The sequence below is a fragment of the Culex quinquefasciatus genome, chromosome 3 (assembly GCF_015732765.1).
Source record: "Culex quinquefasciatus strain JHB chromosome 3, VPISU_Cqui_1.0_pri_paternal, whole genome shotgun sequence".
NCBI classification, from domain to species: Eukaryota; Metazoa; Arthropoda; class Insecta; order Diptera; family Culicidae; genus Culex; species Culex quinquefasciatus.
In genome coordinates, this window is record NC_051863.1 from 35,524,362 (window position 1) to 35,550,051 (window position 25,690).

General features: G+C 35.3%; 1 protein-coding gene across 1 annotated transcript in view; it reads left to right on the plus strand.

The window, feature by feature from the left end:
- The first annotated feature begins 4,071 nt into the window (after positions 1–4,071).
- The window catches only part of LOC6053164 (A disintegrin and metalloproteinase with thrombospondin motifs 7), an 83,721-nt gene continuing 62,102 nt past the window's right edge, over positions 4,072–25,690 (plus strand). Inside the window, exons 1-3 of the mRNA XM_038259063.1 lie at positions 4,072–5,183; positions 12,061–12,259; positions 23,715–23,880. Of these exons, the coding sequence (XP_038114991.1) occupies positions 5,045–5,183; positions 12,061–12,259; positions 23,715–23,880 (504 nt within the window). The 5' untranslated portion in view covers positions 4,072–5,044. The remainder of the gene's footprint in view (positions 5,184–12,060; positions 12,260–23,714; positions 23,881–25,690) is intronic.

The window sequence follows — 25,690 nt, forward strand, 5'->3', positions numbered from 1 at the left end:
CAGATATTCAATGTCTTGGACGCGTTGGAAAGGTCTTTTAAATACCTTTTTGAAAATGTATAGCCTGACGGGTTTTCTTACAAAAACCACCCTTTTTACAATCTTCTGAACTTTTGCTAAAATCGTTTTTTTAGCATAACTTTTGAAGTACTTAACTAAACTGCATAATTTTTAATAGCGACTTATGGGACCTCAAGACGGATCGAATGACGCCAGAACGGACAAAATCGGTTCAGCCAATGTCGAGATAATCGAGTGACAATTTTTTGATCAACATCCCACCACACACACAGACATTTGCTCAGAATTTGATTCTGAGTCGATAGGTATATATTAAGGTGGGTCTAGGAGGTCTAATTGAGAAGTTCATTATTCAAGTGATTTTATAGTCTTTCCTCAGTAACGTGAGGAAGGCAAAAAATTAAGGGTTGCTTTTGGAAAAACGCTTTTCTCAGATTTTTTTAAAAAATCGTGCACGGCGGGGAATCGTACCAGGAAAAAAATCCTATTACTAATTTGGAGGTTGAAGGTTCGCTCTTTCGATTGAACTTTGGTCCGAAATCCGGACCTCAAAGCCTGATTTTTGAGAGCTCTTTTTCTGAAATACTTGTGCGATGTCTGTATCCGCTCTTAAAAAATTGTGTCTTCCATCATTGGAAAACCGCTCGTAAAACCCACAATTTTTATATTTCAGATTTGTAGCCGTGGGGTTGGAGACGAACATTCTATTTTTCGTTTCACAATTTTGGACAAGTAAATGTGGTCAAAGCCATTTTTAGAGTTATTTTTTGGACTATTTACAGATAACACTTTCAAATTAGAAGAATTCAGTTTCAAACAAAGCTCCATTCGAAAACATGCGCTGTAAACTGCTTGGTCCCAAAATTTGAAGCTTTTCCAAAATTTATTTCCAGAGATATAACCGTATTAGTGTTTTACGTCATATTTTTTCCTATTTAATTTTTGGTTTTATACTGAATCATATACTGAACATCAAATTCGAAGTCCCAGCTCGTTCTCGTTCGAAAGATCGACAAGTCGTCAAGTCGAAGCATAAACGCCAGCACTTTTACGCTTGCGCGTTTTACGCTGCACGTGAAAGTGTTCTTCCTGGCTTCTCATTACAGATCGACAAAATTCTATATCGATACATATATTTTTAAGTTAATCATAGACTAACATTAAAGACTGAGAACCCTTTATTTTTTTCTAATAATGTCAAACGATTATGTTTTTCTTGATTAAATGTTATAAATTTAGACGACAAAAAGAAAAAAATATTTTCATAAAATCATTGGAATTTTGCATATTTTTGATAGTAGCAAAGCTGTAAAGAGCAACTGTCTACGAAATCGGCCGATTTCGACTATTTTTATTTTTTATATTTTTTTATTTGTCTTAAACCTTGTGGGGGCCTTCCCTATGACTAAATAAGCTATTTTGCGTCATTGGTTCACCCATACAAGTCTCTATACAATTTTGGCTGCTGTCAATACAAAAATGGTACGTAAGTATTAAATCAGCTGTTACTTTTGAGCGAATTTTCTGATCAATTTGGTGTCTTCGGCAAATTGTAGGTATTTTTGAGGACTTTTGAGAAAAAAATAGGTACACGGAAAAAAAAATTGCAGATTTTTTAATCAACTTTTTTTCACTAAAACTCAATTTCCCAAAATACGTATTTTTTGATTTTTAATCTGCCTCCGAGTTTTGAATTTTTAAAAAAATAGTGATTTATGGAAAAAATCAAAGTTTCATGCAAAAACAAGTTTAACATTATTTTTTAATGCAAAATTGAATTTGCAATCGAAAAGTACTCTACAGATTTATTGATAAAGGGCTCCGTTTTCAAGATATAGCCACCGAAAGTTTGAATTTAGCGAAATATTTGCAGTTTTTTGATTTTTAAAAATAGTGACCATAAGTGACCATTTCTAAAAACATTCAGAAAATTTGCTATAAAATTGTCTAAGAGACATTGAAGATAAGACCTCGGGTTGCTGAGATAGAGCCGCATTAAGACAAAGAAACACGAAAATTGAAGTTTTCTAAATCTCACCAAAACAACCCACCATTTTCTAATAACGATATCTCAGCAACTAATGGTCCGATTATCAATGTTAATACATGAAACTTTCGTGAAATTTTCCGATCTTTTCGAAAAAAATATTTTGAAATTTTTTAAATCAAGACTTATATAAGTATTTTTTGAGTTTCGAGATGTTTTAGGGGACAAAATTCGTGTTTCTTTTTCTTAACGCGGTTCTATCTCAGCAACCCGAGGTCCAATCTTCAATGTCTCTTAGACAATTTTATAGCAAATTTTCTGAACTTTTCAAAAACAATATTTTTAGAAATGGTCACTCATACTATTTTAAAAAATTGAAAAACTGCAAATATTTCGCTAAAATCAAACTTTCGGTGGCTATATCCTGAAAACGGAGCCTTTTATCAATAAATTGTAAAGTACTTTTCGATTGCAAATTCAATTTTGCATTAAAAAATAATGTCAAACTTGTTTTTGCATGAAACTTTGATTTTTTCCATAAATCACTATTTTTTCAAAAAATCATAACTCGGAGGCAGATTTTTTGACCATGTTTTTCTAGGGCTCAAAAGTTGCGGATTTTTGTCCCCTAAAACATATAAAAAAATCTCGAAAATAAAAAAATACATATTTTGGGAAATTGAGTTTTAGTGAAAAAAAAAGTTGATAAAAAAATCTGCAATTTTTTTTGCCGTGTACCTATTTTTTCTCAAAAGTCCTCAACAATACCTACAACTCTGCCGAAGACACCAATTTGATCAAAAAAATCACTCAAAAGTTGCAGCTGATTGAATGTTTACATACCATTTTTGTATGGACAGCAGCCAAAATTGTATGAAGACTTGTATGGATGAACCAATCACACAAAATAGTTTATTTGGTCATAGGGAAGGCCCCCACAAAGTTTGAGCCAAATAAAAAAATACAAATAAAATCCATTTCCGGTTTTGGTAGAGAATTGCTCTAATGATGTATAAGGCATTTTGTGGTATGTTTTCAATGTATTATGAAGGCTTTTTGTAAAAAATGTACCAATCAATTTGAAGATAACGAAATTTTGTGTTGGAAAAAATGTTGCTACTCTTTCTAATTGTACTCGACCACTTCACATTTCTAGAGTTTTTTTTGAAAAGGTCCTATAAGCTGTTGTGTTTCATACGTTTATTGGTCCCTAAAAAATCTAGATTTAATTTTTTTGCATAGTTTCGATATTTTTGGGTTAAGGTAAAGCATATCATTCAACATTATACCAAAACTGCTCTCGGTTTTAATAATGTTTAACGTGGGGCGGAGGGGCGAATACTACGCAGAAACAATACAAATTCAAATGCTTTGTTAAAGTATTCAAGCTATTTTTCAAGAAACCTAGATGAACATGACGTAGTTTTCTCATAAATTAAAAAAAAACTAGTTTAATGTCTGTTTCCAATTGGTAGACACAGATTTCAAACTGTCATAGTTTGATATAAAGTTCAAATTTAAAATATTCACAGTAATTCAAGCCATGGCAGATATTTTGCATGTGTTTTGTTACTCAAATATACAAATATACCGTAATCTGGGGTGAATCAGAACTACAGTCTGAATAGGGACAGCAGTTTTCAGAGCACTTAAAGCTTTAAAATTTGGAAATGGATGTACACATTCTGTTGGCCTGAGTCTGTTCTAACCGAAACCAATAAGAAAAATCAAAATATTGTGCTCCAACATGGTTAAAACTGCTGTCCCAATTCGCCCCATGTATCCCGATTGACCCCAGTTTACGGTACAAAAAAAACTTAAAATGCATTTTCCTGCAATAAAAATCATTTTTCGCGAGATTTAACCAATTTCCATAAACAATGCCGAAGAAATTTCTTAAATCGCAAAAAAAAGCAAAATTAATCCAATGTTTTTTCTCGTCCATTCGCGCGCTGCCAACACTGCCGCAAGATCAGGCCGTCGTGCGACGCCTTCCGACGTCGCGTCACGCCATCGCACCGGGCTTCGGGTCGCGATCAGCTCCCAGCCGCGATCGCGCGCTCAGTCTGTCGGTGCGAGCGGTTCGGGTCGAACGCGCGCAATTCTCTCTTCGTGCTTCGAGTGTGAGATTGTTAGGTTTGAAACGATTTCCGTTTTGTTTTCTCTTTGGCGCAGCATCCGTCGTCGTTAATCAAATCGATTGTTATCGGAGTGCCGGGATTGGTTGATTTCTACTCATGAAGCACAATGCTCGGGTCCATTGATAATGGCTAAGACCTCGGCTATTGTTGTTGCGACGTTCGGGAATTGTTTTCGGTGTGTCGTGCGTCGGCGTGGGTGGATTGAAGAAGGAAGCCAACCGGGATCGTCGGGTTTTGAACTCCCGAAGTGAGTTCTGCCAGTTATGATCGATGGCGCAAGTGGTTCTGAGCGTGTGTGAGCGAACGCGCGCGCGCGTTCTAATCCAGTTTTAAGCGTTTCGCTGGAAATTGGCGTTTAACAAACGCTGAAAGTGGAGCTTAGCGTGAATAATAATAAAAAAAAAAATCGTAATAACCTGCCAAATACACCCAGGAAGGAGAAGCAGAAGAAAAAACAACAACTCGACGAGAGCAAGCCCCAAAACGATACGGTTTAGTGATTCAGCAGTTTGAAAGTGCGTATTATATTTGCCAAGATCGGCCCGAAGTTCGGGTTCGTGGCTTAAGCGAGCAAATTTTTTTTCGGGTGTTGAGCGGAAACCATTTTCGCACCGGAGAGTGGATAAACGGTGTGTTTAGCAAAGTATTTAGGAAGATCGCGGGCGAAGCAGCAGAGAAGGAAGAGTGCTAATTGTGGAGGTCGAAGACGTTGGCCGAAGTCAGAGTGACAAATTTGCACCGGAAACAGCAGCCAAAATAGAAAAAAAAGAAGGTTGTTTTGTTTGCTTGTTGCGAAAGAGAGTTTGTGTGTGTTTTTGCGTTTAACTTAACGAAAATTTGAAGAAAAAAGATCCGTGTCCTTCTTGGAAGTCGGATCATTGGAATAGAAGAAGCCATGTCAACCAGTGCGGCGTTGGTTTTTAGGCAGAGCTTCTTGACCAGTAGCTGCTGGATTTTTGTATTACTAGCCGTCGGTGGATTGATTAGCATCGATACCGTGCGGGCGGAGCAACAATCGGAAACGGAGCATCAAGGTTAGTTGGAAGCGAAAGTGAGGTTAGACCGTGAGATAGCGATTTTTTGCAATGACAATTTTTATCAAATTTTATTTCGCCATTTTTCACAGTCTCATCCTTTCAGATAGCAAGCTTTGATATTTTTGTTCCATAATCGGATACCTCCCGCTCTCAATGTTTTTTTTTTTTTTTTGCGAAAAATTACTAACAGAAATAGGATGTACAATCAACAACAAAATAATTCAAAATATGTTTTCCAATTGTCTTTTTTTGTGTAATTTCAATATAAACATTGTTTTAAGGCGTTACATAAATATAAATCAGCAAAAATCACCCTCCGTGTACGCACGAGAGCAAGCAGCTGTGAAGTGCTCAGTGCTCTATCGTTTTTTCGGATTTTTTCGTCGCTATTGATTGTGATTACCCGCGAGTTTGCTTCTCCAGCATGCCAAAGGCCGGCCGTGGCCGTGGCAGTTCGAGTGCGGCCTCGAAAAACCCGCGAAGTTCGTCTACCGGCCGTGTGCAAAAAGGTAAACAAAACAACGCCGTGTCGACCGCCATCGCGCAGGGGAGCGTGAGCGCAGAAGGCATCGATAAAAAGTTACTACATCCCGGATATGTTCCGAGATCACCAGTGCGAACCCGTTCCGGTACCTCCGGTGCCACAACCAGTGGCACATCAACATCCGCCAACATCCCCATCAGGAACGAGTTCCAGATGCTGAGCGACGACGAAGAAAACAACAACAACAACACCGACGGTAGTAGCACTACCGACGACGACGACGATGATGATCGTGCACGGAAAAAAAGTGTCGACGTTAAAAAAGAACAATTCTCCTACGGAACGAAGACCACCTCCAATTTTTGTTTTGGACACGTTGGCGGACGATGTTGACGAGTTGCTGGAAGGCCTCGGATATTGTCTAAAAATCGGCAAGTCGTCAGTGCAAGTGATCACACTGACCAAAAAGAATTTCGACCTGGTGCTTGAAGAATTGAAGCGTAGCAACTTCAACTTCTACACATTCAACCCCGAGAAGCCCCCTGTCAAGGTCGTCTTGCAGGGTTACCAAGACCGTCCGGTTTCCGACCTGAATAAACACCTTTCGGACGCCGGAATAAAACCGCGGGAGATAAAAGTGCTCTCGCGCAAAACAACGGTAACAGGTACCCATACACTGTACCTGTTGTACTTCGACCGCGGCACCGTCAAGATCCAAGACCTGCGGCGGATTAAGACGTTGGACGGTTTTTGGGTAAACTGGCGGTTTTACGCCAAGAACCCGACGGACGTAGCGCAATGCCACCGTTGCCAGAAATTCGGCCACGGCTCGCGGAACTGCAACCTCCGGCCCCGCTGCGTGAAGTGCGGTGAGTCACACCTCTCGGAGGCGTGCGCACTGCCACGAAAGGCGGACTTGGGGGACAAGGCAGAACAAACCAAGCCGCGCGTAAAGTGCGCGAACTGTGACGGTAACCATACCGGCAATTACCGCGGATGCGTCGCGCGCAAGGCCTACCTCGAGGAGCAGGAAAAGAGGAAGAAGAAAGCTGCAGCGTCCCACTCTCCTCAGCGAAGTACGAGCGCAGCCGTTCCTGCAGCTGGACAGCGTACGGTTCCAGTGGAAAACTCAGCGTTCCCTCCTGGTTGGGGGCGTTCGTTCGCCAGCGTGGTCGCTGCCGGTAACGGCAATGCGGCCCAGCAAGAAGTCACCGGGGAAGATCTCTTCACCCTGCCGGAGTTCTTTGCTCTCGCGGGGGAGATGATGACGCGGTTTCGGAGCTGCCGGAATAAGGCGGAACAATTCCTGGCCCTTGGGGAGCTGATGATCAAGCACATCTATAATTGATATTTTTTCTGTGATCTAGTGTTAAGCTTTCTCTTTATCTATCCTTTTCCAATTGCACTTTCTGTAAGTTTTTTGAAAACTTTTTCTTACTCTTGCCTTCTATTTAATATTTATAAGTAATAACACATTCGATTGAATTACGATGTAACACACAGCTGAAAGGAACTCCAAAACTCTGTTATGTACCTAAATGAACTCATTGTAACTTGATTATTCACAAATAAACCGAATTGAATTGAAAAAAAATCAGCAAAAATGTCAGAGAATGGTTTGAGCACACTTTTAAACTTTTTTCAAAAATATTTTTTCAGGGCATTCAAATATTCCTTTTCATCTATTACCAAAACAAATTTGAAGACATTTGGTTGTAGCATCGCGGAAATATAGCTATTTGAAGTTAGCAGTTTCAAAAAACGGGTGCCACGATATCTCAACATTGCTTCTACCAAATCGGCTCAAATTTTTGGTGAAGACTAGTTAAACCGGTTCCGTGTGCATGACGGAGGCCGATTTTCAAAAAGTGTGTTTTAAAAAAAGATTAAAATATTTTTCTGTTGTTCATATAAAAAAAATCACCAGTTTTTGAATTTTGAATCTTTTGGAAATTCAAAATTTCAAAATCGGGCTTTGTCATGCACACGGGATATGTCTTGGGAGACTTCGCCCGAAATTCCAGCCAATTTGGTCCGCCCCATCTCGAGATATCGTGGCACCCGTAAATCAACTTGGTGTTCAGAGAAAAACGCTCAGTTTGCTTTGCGCATGGCAAATCTCTGAGGCTTCAATCGTCTCTAACTCAGTTAAATCATGAAATACCTTCATGAAACTTTCAGGAGTGATTGAAAATCATCTTTTAAGTGAAATTTTGTAATTTTCTACATGTATGTAACGCCTTAAGTTTTATCAACCCGCCCTGAAATTTCTTCAAAGATCAGTAAATAAAAATTAAAATTAGCGCTTGTAATCAAAATTTTTATAAGGATTACTTGTAAAACCGATTGTCATCCATTTTATAAACATTTGTAATCAAATAAGGCTTTTTATCTTCTTCCAATTTAATATATATCTACCTGTGATGATAGCATGACAGCAACTCTTTCAAGGATCAGCAATTTTTTGTAAAAAAAAAATGTTTTTGTATTTGGATGAAATTTTCTGAGTACCTTTACTATGACCAGAAGAAATTTAGCAGTACATACACAAAGAGTATTAAAATATTCCGAAATCTGTATGTTGAGAACGCATTTCCTAATTAATTTGGTGCGTTCGAAAAATTCATAAATATTGTATAGGACTTCTCAGAAAAAAAATCACAATATAAAAACATTTGCTTGTTTTTTTTTTAAATTTTACTACATTGTTGAAAACGAACTATTGGTCATAACTCATTCAGCAGTGTTGCCATATTTTCGAACAAAATACAATTTTTGTAAATCAGGGAAAAAGTCAAAAATCTTTATCGCTACAGTGAATTTTGTAATTTTTTCCCAAATTTTTATTTTGAAAATTGGGGAAAAAGTAAAAACAAATGGTGCAGTGTTGCCATTTTTTCGAAACAATCATAATTTTTGAAAGTCGGGGAAAAATCCAATTTTTTATAATTATTAATTTATTTGTTTTTTATTACTTTTTTAGGCCGCTGCAAATAAATTTTGAAGTTTCTGTCCCTTGACTCTGACCAAAGTTGTGGGAAAGGGGGAGTGCAAAAAATTTAAAAAAAGTATAAAAATTGAAATGCAGAGCCATGGTTTCCACAATTTAATGAAAAAAATGTTTTAAAATGCATTCTACACCTGTTCTGTTGTTTTGCCATCATAAGTTTCTAAAATATCTAAGTATTGACAAAAATGTTATATTTTACGAAAATAGTTTTTTTTGCTGTTGTGTATTTTAATTTCACAAAAATTCTAAATATTTTGAACAAACCCATGCATTCTTAATGATTATCAATACAGAAAATTCATTTAAGATTGTTCTAAGTTGATGAGACTTCTAATTCATGGAAATTTTGAAGTTTTTTGGAAAAATATTTTTTCCCCCTGATTTTTCTGACCAATTTTGAAGGGGAGGGGGCGACATAAAGATTGATAAAAATGTTTATAACGGCATTTACAGTTTTGCTATTTTTTTATCTAAAGAATAAAAAATATTATACCGAGATGCCATTTTTTTTTTTTTCAAAAGAAGCATATTTTTTGAAAACCGGTTAAAAATGTCAAAGATATTTTTTGATGCAGTTTTGCCTGTTTTTCGAAAGAATCATAGTTTTTTTTTTAAAAATCGGAGAAAAAATAATAAATTTTTATGCCGTGTTGCCATTTTTTCGTGAGAAACATAGATTATGAAAATCAAGGTGAAAGTCAACCATCTTTTTCGATACAGTGTTGCCATTTTTAAGAAAGAATCTTAATTTTTGAAAAGCGGGGAAAAATGTCAAAAATCTTTATTGCTAAAAAGTGTTTTTTTTGTTACTTTTTCAAAAAAAAATTCTTTTTGAAAATTGGAGAAAAAGTTCAAAAATGGTACAGTGTTGCCATTTTTTCGAAAGAATCTAAATTTTTGAAAATCGGGTTAAATTGTCTAAAATATTTTTTGGTACAGTTTGGATATGAAAATCGGGGATTTTTTTTATTTTAATTTTACTTTTTTTTGATACAGTTTTGCTTTTTTATCGAAAGAATCATGTTTTATGAAAAACGGGAAGGAAATCAAAAATCTTTTTTTAATACCGAGTTACCATTTTTTTCGAAAGAAGCATATTTTTTGAAAACCAGGTAAAAATGTCAAAAATACGTTTTGATTCAGTTTTGCCCGTTTTCCGAAAGATTTTTTTTTAATAGGAGAAAAAAACAATTATTTTATGCCGTGTTGCCATTTTTTCATAATCTCAGTATTGAAAAGCGGGGAAAAAAATCAAAATTCCTTTTAATACAGTTATGCCACTTGTTCGAAAGAATTGGGAAAAAAAATCGGGTAAAAAATCATTTTTTTAAACAGCTTATTTTTGAACATATCAAATGTTAGTTCTAATAAAACCATTTGAAGTTTTTGATTATCCGAAGGCCTCTATTTTTTTTTATGATCGAATCACGGTTTTTTCTCGTTGTCTTATTTTTAATTGTTGACCTTTAGTATGACACCTATGCTTAAACTACTTTGAAATGATTAAGGTGAATTAAAAAATAAATCCGTTATGGCGGCTAAAATGGCTGCGATAAAATATTGAGAAATTACATTTAGTAATCTAATAGGCAATCAATCATTCGAAATCGACTAAAATGGGATCGCAGTACTCAAATTTGAAACACAGAGAAATATTTTTGGTCATGCTTTGATTATCTGAATCGAATCGAAATTTCGAATAATCGAGGCTTCGGATAATCGAGTCCCGACTGAAGAAATGTTAGCATAAACATAATTATTCAGCAACTTCAACCTCATGTATCACTAGGTCCGTTTTCCAAATCTCCTCATAAAATAATATTAATGCATTGCTTAAATTTTAAGAGCAGATTATGGTACTAATTTCCCGCTTTTTTTAAAGTCCTATTTTTCGATAAATGTTTAAACGTTTTAAATAAGTTGCAAAAAGATGATTTTTTCAACACTAGTCGTACATTTATCTAACGAGGTTCACAGAGTTGGGTAAATACGACGAGTGATGAAAAAATCAAGTTTTGCAACGAGTTTCGTACACCGTTTTTTGCAATTCCGAAAACACCATTTGATCAGAATTTTAGGGCAAACGTCCATGCATTGAGTCAATTAATCGTTTAATTTAAAAAAAAATTGAAAATTAGAACTTTTCCGAACAAGTGCTGAAAAGTTCAACTTTTCAGCATCCATTTCAGTGCTGAAAAGTAGAACTTTTCAGCATTTGTTTTGGGATGGGTTACTATTCAATTCTGTTAATTTTGGTACAGAAAAGTAGGCTGTTTCGTAATGAAAGAATGCCACGAAGAGTAAGTAGTAGTAGTAGCTTCACGACGGAGTTGCAAAAACGTTATTATATATAATTCTTCAGATTTGTCTTTAAAAAAATATTTAGGTTCAATATCGCAACATAATTTTTATAACAAACTATCTACTTAGCATTTGAAATCTATTTGGTTTGTGTTTAAACAAAAACCTGGAATCTAAAACCACTAAACATGGTGCGGTTTATAATTTATTAGACTTAAATGATCTTTTTTATGAAATCTTGTCTACGTTTCATAAGCGAGCAAGATTTGCATCAAATACCCCAACCTAGAATCAGTTCTGAAAACCTTACAAGTATTCCCATTAACGTAATAAGAACGACGAACAATTAAAGCAAGTCCTCTCAAAAGGTGTCTTCAATCACTTAGCGGTGAGAAGCCGCCCGAGATCGGATGTTTTACGAGGTTGCGGTTTGTCAAGCGTCAGTTGTAATTCACTACGGCTCGTTAAAAGCTGTCAACTTTGCGGTGTTCCAGCGACGTTTCTAGAATGCATTTATTTTTCTTCTCTCTTTCTTTTGATTAATCTCAAACTCATCATGCTCGCCTTAGAGCTCACAGCCAAATCGGCAAAATCCAGCAAGTCAACATGCTCTGACTAAGCAAGCATAAATCTGGCCCCTAATCCCGGTATCACGCGTGTGCCTCAAGCGAGCGCGTGCTGACAGCTCAATAAAGTTTAAAGTCGGAGACGGGGCCTAACGGCAAAGCATCAGCCGGCGACATGACAAATAGTTAATCAGCCATTGGGAAAATGGCTTCCCCGATAGCCCCCCCGAACGGATTAGGAGAGAGAGGTCTTAATTGATGGAAAATTAACGAGCCACTTTGACTCTCTTGGAGTGTTCAGCAGGAAGAATCACCATCCGGTACAACTTAATCCTTATGGGGTGCCATTTGTCAGTTGGTTTTGCTTTTTTCAGCCACTTAAAGACACCAACAAATTGGAAACCATTAGGTTACAAATGTTTATTCGAGATTAAAATACGAGTCTTGGTGAATTCATTGATGAAAATTTGTAATCAACAAATTAACTGTTTTCCGTTTTTTTTTCCTTTTAAGGTCTTTTCACTCACCACCTGAACGATGCCCGGCTGGTTATTCCGCGAAAAGTGACCCACCGAGGCGACCTACTGTCCCATCGGTTAGTTCACTTCCACGAGAGTGAAACGCTCGGACATCGAAATCGTAGAGCAGTCGTCGATGAGCGGTTGCACTACCATGTCGACGTTGACGACCAAACGCTGCACCTGGAATTGGAGTAAGTATCAAATTCCGATGCTCAAATCTTTAGTCTCAACATGAAACTAAATCGTACCTCTTCTAAATTTAGCTCTGTGACCTTTAAACAAATATTTAAAGTTTTAATGAAGAACCTCTCGACCGCCACTTGAGCGACCATATCGTCTCATAAATCCGCACCAAACCCCCTCCGCGGCAATTCCAAAAATAACCCCACTCTCTTCCCGTATATCTTATCACACGAATCTGCTAATAATCAGAAAACATATTTATTCGACTGGCCCCAAGTGCCGGGCGGGACGTTGCCGGTCGCCACTTGGGGGCCAGCAGCCTGGTTGACTGGACCCTTTACAAATTACCCATCAGACACGCCAGGTCGACGCCACGGGGTGCCCTGCGTAGGGAAGTGGGGGATTATTTTCAACGTTCATGTTGTTGAAGATTTTAGGGTGAAAAAATTATTTTTTCGATAGAATTGCACCAGGCATCTTTTTATTGGAAAACATGTTTCTGAGACTTCATTCCTTACATTGATTGTCAAACATAAACAAATAAAAACTTCGGTAATTCAATATTACGCCCCTTTGAAATGTTAGTTAGTAGTGAATGTTTCATATTTTAAAATTGAAAATCGGACCATTAGTTGTTGAGATCAGTTTTTCTGTTTTTAAATCTTTGCATGGTCATACCTCAGCAACTGACGATCGTATCAACGAAGTTCAAAAAAGCAAAATAAAGAGATTTTTCTCAGCTTTTCAAAAATATTTTTTCTATCGTAGGCAAACAATTTAAAAAAAATAACTTTGACTATTTTTCAAAAAAAAAAGTGCCTAAAAATGGCTATAACTTGAAAACGGTGCAAATTATCAAAATTTAACTGAAGTACTTTTTGATTGAGCAATTCCAGGCAAGCTTATGGGAAATTGGACGAGCTTTCCAGTAAAAATATTTTCGAGACTGAAAAATCAAGTCTGTCATAAAGAAAATTCCAAAATCCGCCAATAAACCTATTTTTTAACATTTTTATTATTTAAACCGCTGTAAACTTCACAAGGATTGGACATAGGACAATGATCAATATGAAGACTTTAATGTAAAATTGTCTAGAGAATCGATTCCCACTATCGGTTTAGAAAATTTTGACATTTAGACCACTTTTCCCAAAAACTGTTTCAGTAAATGCATTTTTCGTGATTTTTTGTAAAATCTTATGCCCTATCTACAATCACTTAGCTTAGAACATCTAAGTAAAGTAGTTACTTAGGAAAGTCTGCAACTTACGTTCGTCATCCACAATCAACTTATAAAGCTTGCTGGGCTGATATACGTTGCTATGCAGTTGTTTGTTTACCTTTGATATGGAAACGTCAACTTACCGTAGATTTTGAAATTTTCCAAACCAAACGTCAGTTTCTAATTTGATTACTTTTCCATTGTAGAAACTCAGATTCATTTCCATTGATTCAAATTCCTAAGCTAAGTGAAATTTTCTAAGCTAAGTGATTGTAGATAGGCCATTAGGCTACTTCCTCAAAAATTTTGAACGAAAAAAAATCGTGACGTCACCTTAAAATTTAACTTTCAAACATAAATATTTGAAAATCTCATGGAAGTGGCGTGAATTTTTCTTTCAGTGTATTTTTTTCAGAAACCCCGTCCAATTTCCTACAAGATTGTCTATGAACACTTTTTGATACAATGCAACGGCTTCGAGGCACAGTAATTTTTAAATTATAAAATACAGAAATATTTAAAACACTTACGCCCTACTCAAATGTCATTTTTTAGTACAATTGGCTCCATATACCTACACAAAAATGGCTTATAAAGGCCTAGAATAACATGTCTAAAATAAACTAACTTAATCCACCTAATTGGTTGGTGCTTTCCTCACTCACATTCCAGTTTTTCTTAAAATCCGCCAAAAAAAGTACACAAATATCACACAAATATGACCACTTAGGTCATAACTCAAGACAGGGTTGCCAGATCTTTGATGTTTTGGATTCGTTGGAAAGTTCTTTTGATTACCTAACCAACGGTGGGTTAGATTATGGATCCAGACATAGTTTTAATACATTTAAGTAAGATCCGGCCTCAAAAAAGAACATATATATCACTTAAGGTGAAGCCGTTAATCATTTTCGAAGAAATTTGATCATCACTATAAAATATTCAGTATTAAGTTCAATTTAACGAATTTCAGCACCAAAAGGAATCAGCATGTGCCGGTTGTTTCCACCTTGAAGCCACAGAAGAAATTTTTGATCTAAATCAAATGTGCTTCAAAATTTATATAATTTTGTGGCACAGTCATTGACGTCCTAGTTGGCAATCATTGATTAATGATGATTTCCATAACTTTACAAGGAATAGGATAATCGTTAAAAAAAAAGTAATCAGCATGTGTAGGGCACTATTCTAAACAACTTGTTGAAGGAATTTTGTCAAAATATTCAAAGTGACGCAAAATTTATATCTTTGAACGAAAAATCATGACAATGATGGAAGTCTTCACGTTAAGTGGTCATAACTTCAGGTTTGCCAGATCTTCAATGTCTTGCGATTACCTAACCAACGATGTATAACATGACGATATTTAAATCGATTTTCGGTCACTTATCCAACATCCGTAAAAATACAAAAAAAAAACATTTTTATACATAACTTTTGTACTAAATATCGAAACTTTATGAAAATCAATGGGTACGTATGAGACCTTAAACCAAATCGGTTCAACCAGTGCTGAGAAAACTCAGTTAGAATTTTGGTCACATACACACACAGACATTTGCTCAGTTTTCGATTCGGAGTCGATAGGTATACATGGGTCTACGAGCTTTCTTTGAAAAGTTCATTTTTAGAGCAGGATTATAGCCTCTCCTTAGTGAGGAAGACAAAATCGTTGAAATCGGAGAGAATCGGGTACAAAAGTACCAGTAAAATTCCTGATTTGAGCTGGAATTGCTCGATTGCAAATTCAATTTTCAATCGAAAAATAAAGTTGAACAATTTTTGAGACCAATATTTTGATTTTTTGAAAAAAAATCATTATTGATTCAAAAACTCATAATTCGGTCAAAGATTTTTGCCTATTCTAGAATTTCTGAAAAGTTGGCATTTGATGTCCCCTGAAACATATCGAAAAAAAATAGCATTTTTTTGCAAATTTAGTGATTTAGTGACAAAAAATAAAATTAAAAATTACCATTTTTGTTTACCGTGCATCATTGTAGTCCTTATCCAAGCCTCCCAAGCAACACACTTTGTCAGATAAACGTATTTCCCAACTGGTTGTATAACCGAACGGCCTCGTTACCACAACTTGTTCTACAACTCCTGTGCATTGGAAAAAGCGCACTTTTTTCTGTTGTATAACTCACCAGAATAAGATGCAAGTTATCAGAGTAAGTTGTACAAATGTATCTGACAACACTGTGCTAGCTAACAAGAGATTCGACGAAAAAAGGGGGCGTGGTTAACGGCTGTGCTGTCAAATCAAAGCGCACACTGAATAGGAAAGATAGATTGAAAACAGTTGTCTAACCGTTACCCAACTTACATGTAAACAAACAGTTCTTATCAGAATTTCAATCAAAGAGCCAATATGAATAGTATCTCTGACTATTTTTTTACGCTTGTATCTGCCCGATTTATTTAGAAAATAATTAAAATTGTATGAAAAAAAAAAAATAAAATATTATTTTCGCGCTCTCTAACTGTGATTCTTGTAAAACCCTCTTCATGGCGAACTTTTAGATTTTCATTTTTTTGATGAACTTCGTCTTTCCCAAGATTCGATCCGATGACTTCGACGACTTGTTGTTATCTCCACGGCAGGTCCAGGCACGCTTCCACATCTCTCCACGAGGCTTCATAGTAAACAAGCTGGCCTAATCGTCAATAAGAAGGCTGCTGTCAGCTTTGTTATACTGCAGTGAGCTATACAACTTAACTCCAGAAAAGGCTGTCATTGGAAATAAAGTTATATAAGTTTGTTTCAAGTCTGTTGTTATAACTCCATTATGTAACTTTGTTATAACAAACCGTTTAAACTGTCATTTCGATTACCGTACCACGGAGTAACATTAAAAATTTGTGTGATTTTAATTTGTTGTTTTCTCTATCATTAATTCCGTAAGCTGATATTTTTTGTAGCTTTTACCGGCGATATTTTTTATAAATAATCGGTCAACAATTAAAATTATTGCAATCTTTGATAAATAAACATTATTGAAACTCTAAATACCTCACGTACAAATTTACACCACCTAACAACACGCAATGTCAAGTTGAATATGTTTGTTGAATATCAGTTATATAACCTATTCTCCGATAACATTTGTGTAACAAAGCGAGAAAACCTAAGGTTATTTATAGAATGGTTGGCCACGCCCATTTTTCAGAAGATGCCGTCACATGACAATGTTAGATAAGCAGTAAAACAAACAGTGCAATATTATTCTTATTCAACAAACTGTTTTCGAGGAAAACAATGCAGATGAGGAAACAGCATCATGGCATTTCAGGATTTTGACGTTTAATTACAGCTCATAAAAAGCGTTTTCGACTGAAATCAAGTGATAAATACCTCAAACGGAAGTGAGCAAGCAAGTTTTTATCGAAGGTGTTCCAAAATAAGTTGTTTAAACAGTGTAAATCAGCAAATTGGATGGAACCCTCCAAATAGGTGAGAATTTTTCTATGTTGTGTTTTGTTGGAAAAGAGTGAAGTTGACTGTGTTTTAACACTTTTGTGGCACAAAACACGATAGTTACATAAGTCAGTTATACAAGCAGTGAAACAAACTGTTATTTAAGTTATGTTCAGATTTTTTCTCGTATGTTTATCAAAAACAATTGTCTAACTATTATTCAACAGTTGACAAGTTATGAGTGCTACTTGGGCTACAACATTGTCAAAGACACCAAAACGATAAAAAAAATCCTTCAAAAGATACAGATTTTTTGAATTTTCATATATAATTTCCAGCTTCCAAATTTGTATGGAAAATTCTATGGACAAACTAATGATGCAAAATGGTTCTTTGAGCATACCGAATGTGTGTGTGGTGTGTGTGGTCCAATCCAATACCCGCTAACCGGTAGCGAAATTATGAGAAAGTATAATTTGTATCAGACTGTGTACTTGCCAAATGCTGATACAGCTTATCTCAGTCCCGGGTATTAGGTGGTGATAGCCCTCGCGCTGCTTCCAACGACCCATTTCAGAATGACAGAGCTCCTTGCGGTCCAATTCCGAGGTCGCTGGGCATTGTTCGGCCCCGCCTAAACATAGAAGCAAGCATCTGAAGGAAACTCGATCTATATTTAGACTTCCAATCCCCTCAGGCAAATCAGGGATCAGCGCGTATTTAATAATATAAGATGAAGAGATAACATGTTTCATCACTACGGATCAATTCACTGCTAGAGTGTAAACCATCTGATGGCCGACTGCTTAGCGTCCCAGACCACCACCAATCCAAAGGTGTGAGTTCGAATCCCACCTGATTCATTTTAGTTTTTATTCATATTCAAATTCCTGATTCCAAATTTCAAAGGTACCGACCGGGATTTGATCCCTGAACCTTCTGCTTGGGAGACAGAAGCCGTAACCATTAAGCCACGGAGCCGGTTGAATGGGACGTGGTTCTCTGTATGGCTTTTTGCGAGATGAGAGCAGAGGACAACAATCATCTCAACGTTTCCACTTTACCCGGGCTAACGACCGGCAGTTCCAGTTCACGATGATTTCCCTTCATATGTTAAAAACCACTTATGATTTTGGCACATATTCATTACTGGCGGGAAAAATCTACGTGGAATCAGCTGTGCAGACCTCATGTGAGACAGGAATGCAGGTTGAGCGACTCCCACGGGCGGTTCTTTGAGCATACCGAATTCACCAAAAAAGTTTCAACCAGATTAAAAAATACAAAAAAAATGACCGAATTTCAGAGAATTTTTAAAAGTTTCCCTAGAATTGAAGTAAAAATTGTAATAAAAATAATTCCGACGTTAATTTCATTGATTTAAATTTTTGTCCCTTTCAATATTTTTCCAAAACATTGGAGGTAAAAACATATATTTATCATAATAATTGAAATATTTGAAAAATCATTGTAAGCAATTTTTAATACAATAATAAACGTTTATGTTGGTATTTTTAACGAAAAACAGGCACTTTCAAGTTTTTTTTTTGTTGATCCCCTTCACCTTCGTAGAACAAACTTCTAATAAAATTTGAACCAGTCTTAACGTTTTTACATCTCCCGAAATAAATAAATGACTTTCAACTTCGAATCGAAAAACAACTTTTAAATTTTGCTCTTGGTGTCGGCTTATGTTCAATTTTATTAGCATTTAAAAAACATATAAAAGCAGCAAAAGGTTCAAGTATTTGGTAACCATGTTAAAAAGTCTTAATTACTTGAGTACGATTTAATGCCCTATGTATGTTTTTGGTAAAGCATTTCTATTAGGCATAAACATTTCAAACAACATAGTTTTAAAATATTGCTACTTATTAAAAAATAATGGCAAGCTTTTCAAGGTCAGAAAGTTAGTTCTAGAATTATATTTTTAAAAATATATGAGGGGGTTCCTAAATTGAGTGAAATGACATCTGTATGAATCGCACTACATTTTTGTATTTGGGAAGCACAGCTGAAACATATTTTATAAACACCTGAACTCCCAAACTTGCAAAAAGGACGACATTTGTATAGAGAGATGACATTGAAAGGTTCAACTTTTTTTTTACAAAATGCAGAAAAAAATACTTTCAGAGTGGCATTGATCGGTACTGAACCTTATAGAGAAGTGTTCCTATTTTGTTTGAAAAAAGTTTTACTCTCAAAGTGTCGTAAGTTTGAAAAAAACGGAATGAAAAAAAAACAAATCAGAAAGGAATATTAGACTATGAGCTGATAAAAAAAGTTCCCAACTATTTTTTAAAAGTAATATTGAAACGGGATTAAAATATATTTTCCAATTTCATGGCATTTTGAAAGAAAGAAAAACAGTGATCAACATCAACATCATCAAGTGTTTATTTTTCAATTTTATTAATAAATGATTTTTGTTTTGAAACTATAAATTTGGAGAACAAGAATTATTATTATTTTTTATAATTATTTTGACTTTGGTATTATTTTAAGAAAGTTTTTTATTTGTGATACAGTTTGAAAAAATAAATAACAAAAAAGCAGCAAAAAATATTACAATCAGGTTTTGAACTACCAAAACCCATCTCTCCCCTACCACCCGGCCGGCGCTAAGTCTTGAACTCGTCGGTCATCTCTCGCCGGCGCATCTCACGTATCGCGGCGCTCGTCATGTAAGCGCCACACCGACGGTCAACCGACGACGACGACGACGGCCACAATCACAGACGGACAGACAGTCAGTCCCGACAGACAGGCGGACAGACAAACGGACAAACCGCGCGCGCGCTCCCGCGATCTTGATTCTGAAAAGAAAACGAGTTATTTTCACGTTCGTTTTCGCTTCCTCCTGCTCCTGCCTTCTCTCGCTCTCTCCCTCCCTTTCTTGGTTCTCTCTTTCCTTTCGGCGAACTGTTTGCTGCACTGCCAGCCATATAAGAGATGAATTTAATTTTTCCATAAAAGACAATGAAATGAAAATTAAATCCAACTGTGCGGCGGCGGCGCCCTCTAGAGCTGAAGCTAAAAGTTGACCGCTAGGGTTCCAGCGGCGGTCGCGTCAAGCTGGCGTCCCATAATGGGAGAATTTTGGTTAAAAAAAAGTGAAGTTGGCAAGTTTTGGCTCTACATAGTTGACACTATGATTGCCATAAACCACGTGGACACATTTTTGTTTTGAATCTCAGGTACCGAAATATTTTGAAGTCAAGATTTGTTTCTCTCATGCTGAGGATACACACTTTTTCAATTTTCGAAAGACAGGCTTTGTTTATAATTAAACATATTTTTCGGAGTTTTTTGCAACTGAAATGAATAAGGGTTTTTTCTCACAAAAACGCAATAAATTTTGCGTTTTAAGTATTTTTTGTGAATCAAAATCCGCATTCAAGTAAGCTCCAAATAGCACCTTTTTATGGGCTACATACTTGAAGAAAATCTCAAAATTGCAAAATTTTATTAAATTCCCTGAAACCATGATTTCCAGTCACTCCTAAAACTTCCAGGAAGATATTTCATGAATAAAGTAAGTAACAAACAGATTTTTAATTTCAATTTTTGTCACTGAAACTTGATATGCAAAAAAAAACACTTCAGAATTTTCCAGAGAGTGCAAAAATCTTTGACCGAGTTATAAAATTTTGAATCAACATTGATTATTTTCAAAAAAAAAAAACAAAATATTGGTTGCAAAAATTTTACAACTATATTTTTCGATGTAAAATCGAATTTGAAATTAAAAAGAACTGGAGTGAAATTTTGATAAAGTGTAACTTTTTTAAAAATAGTCACAATTATTCATTTTTTTAACAAGTGCCCAACTCTGCCCCAAGCTGAGAAAATTCTCTATATTTTGCTTTTTTGAATTTTGTTGATACGAGCCTTAGTTGCTGAGATATTGCCATGCAAAGATTAAAAAACAGGAATATTAAAGTTTCACCTAAACAACCCACCTTTTCCTAATGTCGATATCTGAGCAATTAATGGTCCGATTTTCAATGTTAAAATATGAAACATTCGTGAAATTTCCTGATTCTTGCGACCAATACTTCGATGTTTTGAAAAAAAATCAATGTTTATTCAAAAATTCATAACTAGATCAAACATTTTTTGCACATTCTGGAAATTTCTGAAAAGTTGGCATTCGATGTCCCCTAAAACATATCGGAAAATAAAAAAAAAATGTTTTTTTTGCGAATCAAGTGAAATTAAAAATCACCAACATGTTTGTACCGTGTATTATTTTTTCAGTGTAGTCCTTATCCAAACCTACAACTTTGCCGAAGACACCAAAACGATCAAAAAATTCCTTCAAGAGTTATTTTTTTTTAATTTTCATAAATCATTTTTATTTGAACAGCGGCCAAATTTGTATGGAACATTATATGGACAAACTAATGATGCCATAACACCAAAAAAGTTTCAGCCGGATTAAAAAATTCAAAATCAAAAATAAAAAAAATAATAAAAAACACCGTACTGATATTTTTATCTTATTTTAATTTTTTTTTAATCGACTCTCGTCATGCACACGGGACCGGTTTAAGCAGTCTTCACCAAAATTATATTGTTACATGTATCTTATTACTTAAAACAATAATTTCCCGATTCTCATTAGTATTTGAGAGCCTGTCATTTGACAACATGTTAAACATATTTTGAAAAAAAATCATATTGCTATTTAGTGAATTTTCTTCCATTTCCAAAAAAAATAATCATGCTCTTTTTTCGACTCTTATGGCTTCTAGTTTTTTATATAATGTGCGAGAAAATCACTAATTTAACTAAAACACCTCAATTTTTATAGATATTCCTCAAAAATATCTCAGAACCGTTGAAAATTTATAAAACCGCGACAGAGCGAAAAAAATCACTTTCATTTCAATGAATCATTAAATAATGATTAGAGCATCCAATTTCTCGTCCCGGGAAAAAAATCCCGGGATTTCCCGGAAAAAAATATTTCCCGTTTCCCGAATTCCCGAAATACAAGCGGAAGCATACATTTTCCTACCTTTTTGGCACCAATGCTTTGAAATTATACAGAAATAATTGTTAGAGAACCTAATTTGATTTTATTCATTTCAATCTACTATTCATATTAAGCTTGAAGCTTGTCTGTAAATTTCATGTCAAGATTTAATTCAGATAATATTGAATTCTGAACCATTCACAACTAGGAATTTTGTTTGCTTATATGTTGGGCTGGAAAAATTACGCTAGTATGTAAAAGATATTTCCTATTTTGTTTTCGACCATATATTTTACCGATTTTTTTTTTGTTATTTCATTTGAAAATAAGAAATTCTCTATATTGTTTACTTTGACCAAATTGGTTGAAAATTGAATTGATAAAAAAAAAATTTCGAAGATGGTTGTTCGAGAGGAATATGTTTAAAAGTATTCGAGAAATAACTGTTTGAAATAAGAAATTTTATAAATGAATAAAAATTGTATAATTTCAACCACTTTTACACTATGACAATTATTATAATCTAATAAATTTATTAGGCCATATAACCATATAACTAAAATCGTACCATAAATGGAACCATGATAAATCATTAAAAAGCAACTTCGTATCATATGAAATTTACCCAAAGAACGCAACCATATTTCAAAAAATCGCTTAAAATATTGCAAAACTTTGAGTTGTGATTTCATAAATTAGTGGTTGATGTTAATTAGCGCTGGACATTAGATTTTTAAGGCAAATTCAATGATTATCTATTATTGACAAGTAGAAAATACTTGTTCTGAAATAAGTTATTTTGCCATGAAAAACATTATTTCTTTTTTTTCTATTCAACTTTATGATCACTGAGACAAATTTCAACAAATTTTATTTCTGAGGAGCATGGTTTTTCACTATCCTAACACTTTGATTAAAAAAAAATATTTCTCAGCAAAAAATACTATTTTTTTTTCGATTTGGTACGATTTGAAAGACAGCATAAAAAATAGAAAATTTATAATATTTTCGCAAAGTTGCATGATATTTTACAAGCATCCACCATTAATTGATCCTCAAACTCCTTTTGACCATTAAAGTTGCTGTTCTATAGAATTCTGTTGCAAAATATTAATCAGAAACAGGTTCAGAATAAATTTTGTTAAATTTCATATTTCCCGGGAATTCTCGGGAAATTCGTTGAAAATTTCCCGTTTCCCGAGAATTTTGTAACCCCGGGAAGTTGGACGCTCTAACTATGATTGAATATTATATTGATGCAATTTGGTTCTAAATCGTGAAACCAAAAATATGCATCACTTATAGTTAAAGCCCATTTGATTGCCAATTGCAACGAAAGAAAAGTTGCATAATTGGATATTTTTGGTTAGAGTTGAGATAATGTTAAACAATAATATGTTTTTTTTTTAATGATTATAATATACAATAAACAACAATTGTAATAAATATAACTAATTATAACACAACATTATTTGAAACAAGATTAAAATAATTTAATGTATTGAAAGCAAACAAAATTTACTGCCGAATTCAGCATGCCACATTTTTCAAAACAAGAAAAAAATGTTTTAAACAAATTGCATCTTTGAAAAAAACATGAAATTCTGGCAGAAAAGATTACTCATATAAAACATGAGGAAATTCATCATAGTGCATCCCTCAACGAACCGTTCTACAAGTGTATAATTTTCCTTGCCGCCACACCACCGATCAGATCTCGATCTGATTTCCTTTTTTTCCCCTTTCCCTCCCAAACCCCTTCTACTTTTCTGTTCCCACATCATTCAATATATCTTCAACCTTTTGATTCTGTTTTTTTTTTTTATTTTGTTTCAGACCGTCAACGGACTCGTTCGTCGCGCCTTTAATGGTCGTGGAGCGGCACCGGCGCGATCTACGCACCCGGTCACGTCCCAAGAAGCACGTCCACAACTGTCACTACCAAGGCCACGTCCGAGGTCACGAGCAGTCCCGGGTGGCGCTGTCCACCTGCCACGGCCTGGTGAGTGTTTTTGGCGTGAAATTTAAAGTTTCAAGAAACAGTTTAACAAAATTGTTTATGAAGAATACAATGTAGATGAAACTGGACACATTTGATTACATTAGTTCAAAGTAGGAATCGACGATTTTATCTTCATGAGGTTTTGATTAATTGCTAGCTAATTAGACAGCAAAATGCTGTCCATCACGATCATCTGCTCAGTTTTTTTCCTACACATCATGGTCACATTATCAATTTTTCAGCGAATTGAAACATCACGACTTTTGTCAGATTTAAGCTGAAACCACATGAAAACAGAAAATTTCTCAAGAAATTGTTGAATTCCATCAATTCAGATGTCAAAGCCTTCCATCAAAGAGACATTTGATAAAGATTAGTAATTATCGTCTAATTGCTAGAAAATCAAATCAAATCTGGGAACTACCGGTGCCCGGATGGCTCAAGTCTAATTCCTTCCAAATGTTTCCCACAAGCCGGCGCGGAATCGTGACATCTTGATTTAAGCAAAAAAAAAAGCTGAACCGACGACTATTCTAATCAACGGCCGCGTCGCGACAGCATCATCGCGCGCATGCAATCTCTGCCCGGTGGCCACTCAGTGGAGGGTGAGCTGACCCTCGTGAATCAATCACTGTGACGCTCTGACAATTTCTCACGATCTGCAGTGCGGTGAACATCGGGAATGTTAATGGTGTTGTGGGATTTATCGTGTGGTTTTAATTATTGTCACAACAAATGGACAAAATATTAGCATTGTTAAGCTTATTCAAGTTTTATTTTATTCAATTCAAATGATTTTTACGTTTTAAGAGCTTCCAACATATTCTGGAACCTTTAAAATTCACTAAATTGTGAAAACAAACCAAAAACTAGTCATCAATTTGAACCAACCCGCTCTCCCCTAAACTTCCAACGGTCAAAATTGATTAGAAGACTCCCTCGCATTGTGAACACACACACACTTGCCTTAGTGCCGGAGGCGGCGCCGTCGATCGTCATTTGCTAATGACCGCCGATAAATTGTTTAGTATTATCGGATTCCGATGATATTTTAATTGAAACTAATAAATACGGTTGCCTCCGCCCTGGCCAACTGTGATGCTCATGGTTTTGCCCATTTAAGTGGGCAAGCCAACTCCGGCTGCAAAACTTCTCATGGTGGCAAAATATATGAGCTTCATTAGCAAATTGAGGTTCGTAATTAGCCTTGCGCACTGTAGGAAAGTTTGCTATTGCGCATCGCAGAAAAAAGACTGCTTAAGGTGACCTTTTTTAGAAATCAATTTAACTTTTTCAAACCTTTTTTTCGGGAAAATTGCGATAAAATAAACTTTTGTACATGTTATCTCTACAACTTTCTAGCATACTGAAATACTCTCAGTAATAATAGTGCAAAGTAAGAAAAACACAAAATTGTAAAATGTTTTTTTTATTTAAAAATACAAAATAAGCCGTATATTTGTAGTGTAGGGGAGAGTGGAGAGACTTGATCCTAGAGCTGGGGCTCCGGATATACGGATAATTCACATTTTCAGATTTCATCTTTTTAATCAAACCAAATCAAAAGAGATGTACGAAAATCGTATCAGAGCTAAAAATTATTTGGATAAAATTTTTGATGAACCCAAAATAGATTTAAGAATAAAAATTTAACGAATCGGATAGTTTTTCGGATAATAGTATTCGATCAAAAATCATGTGCTAGAAAATTAAATGTCTTTTGAAAACCTGTAAAATGATTTTTTTTATCTTGTCTATGTCGATGTCTTTTATCTATGTCACCCCAAAGTCGTGAGACAAAGCTGGCTTG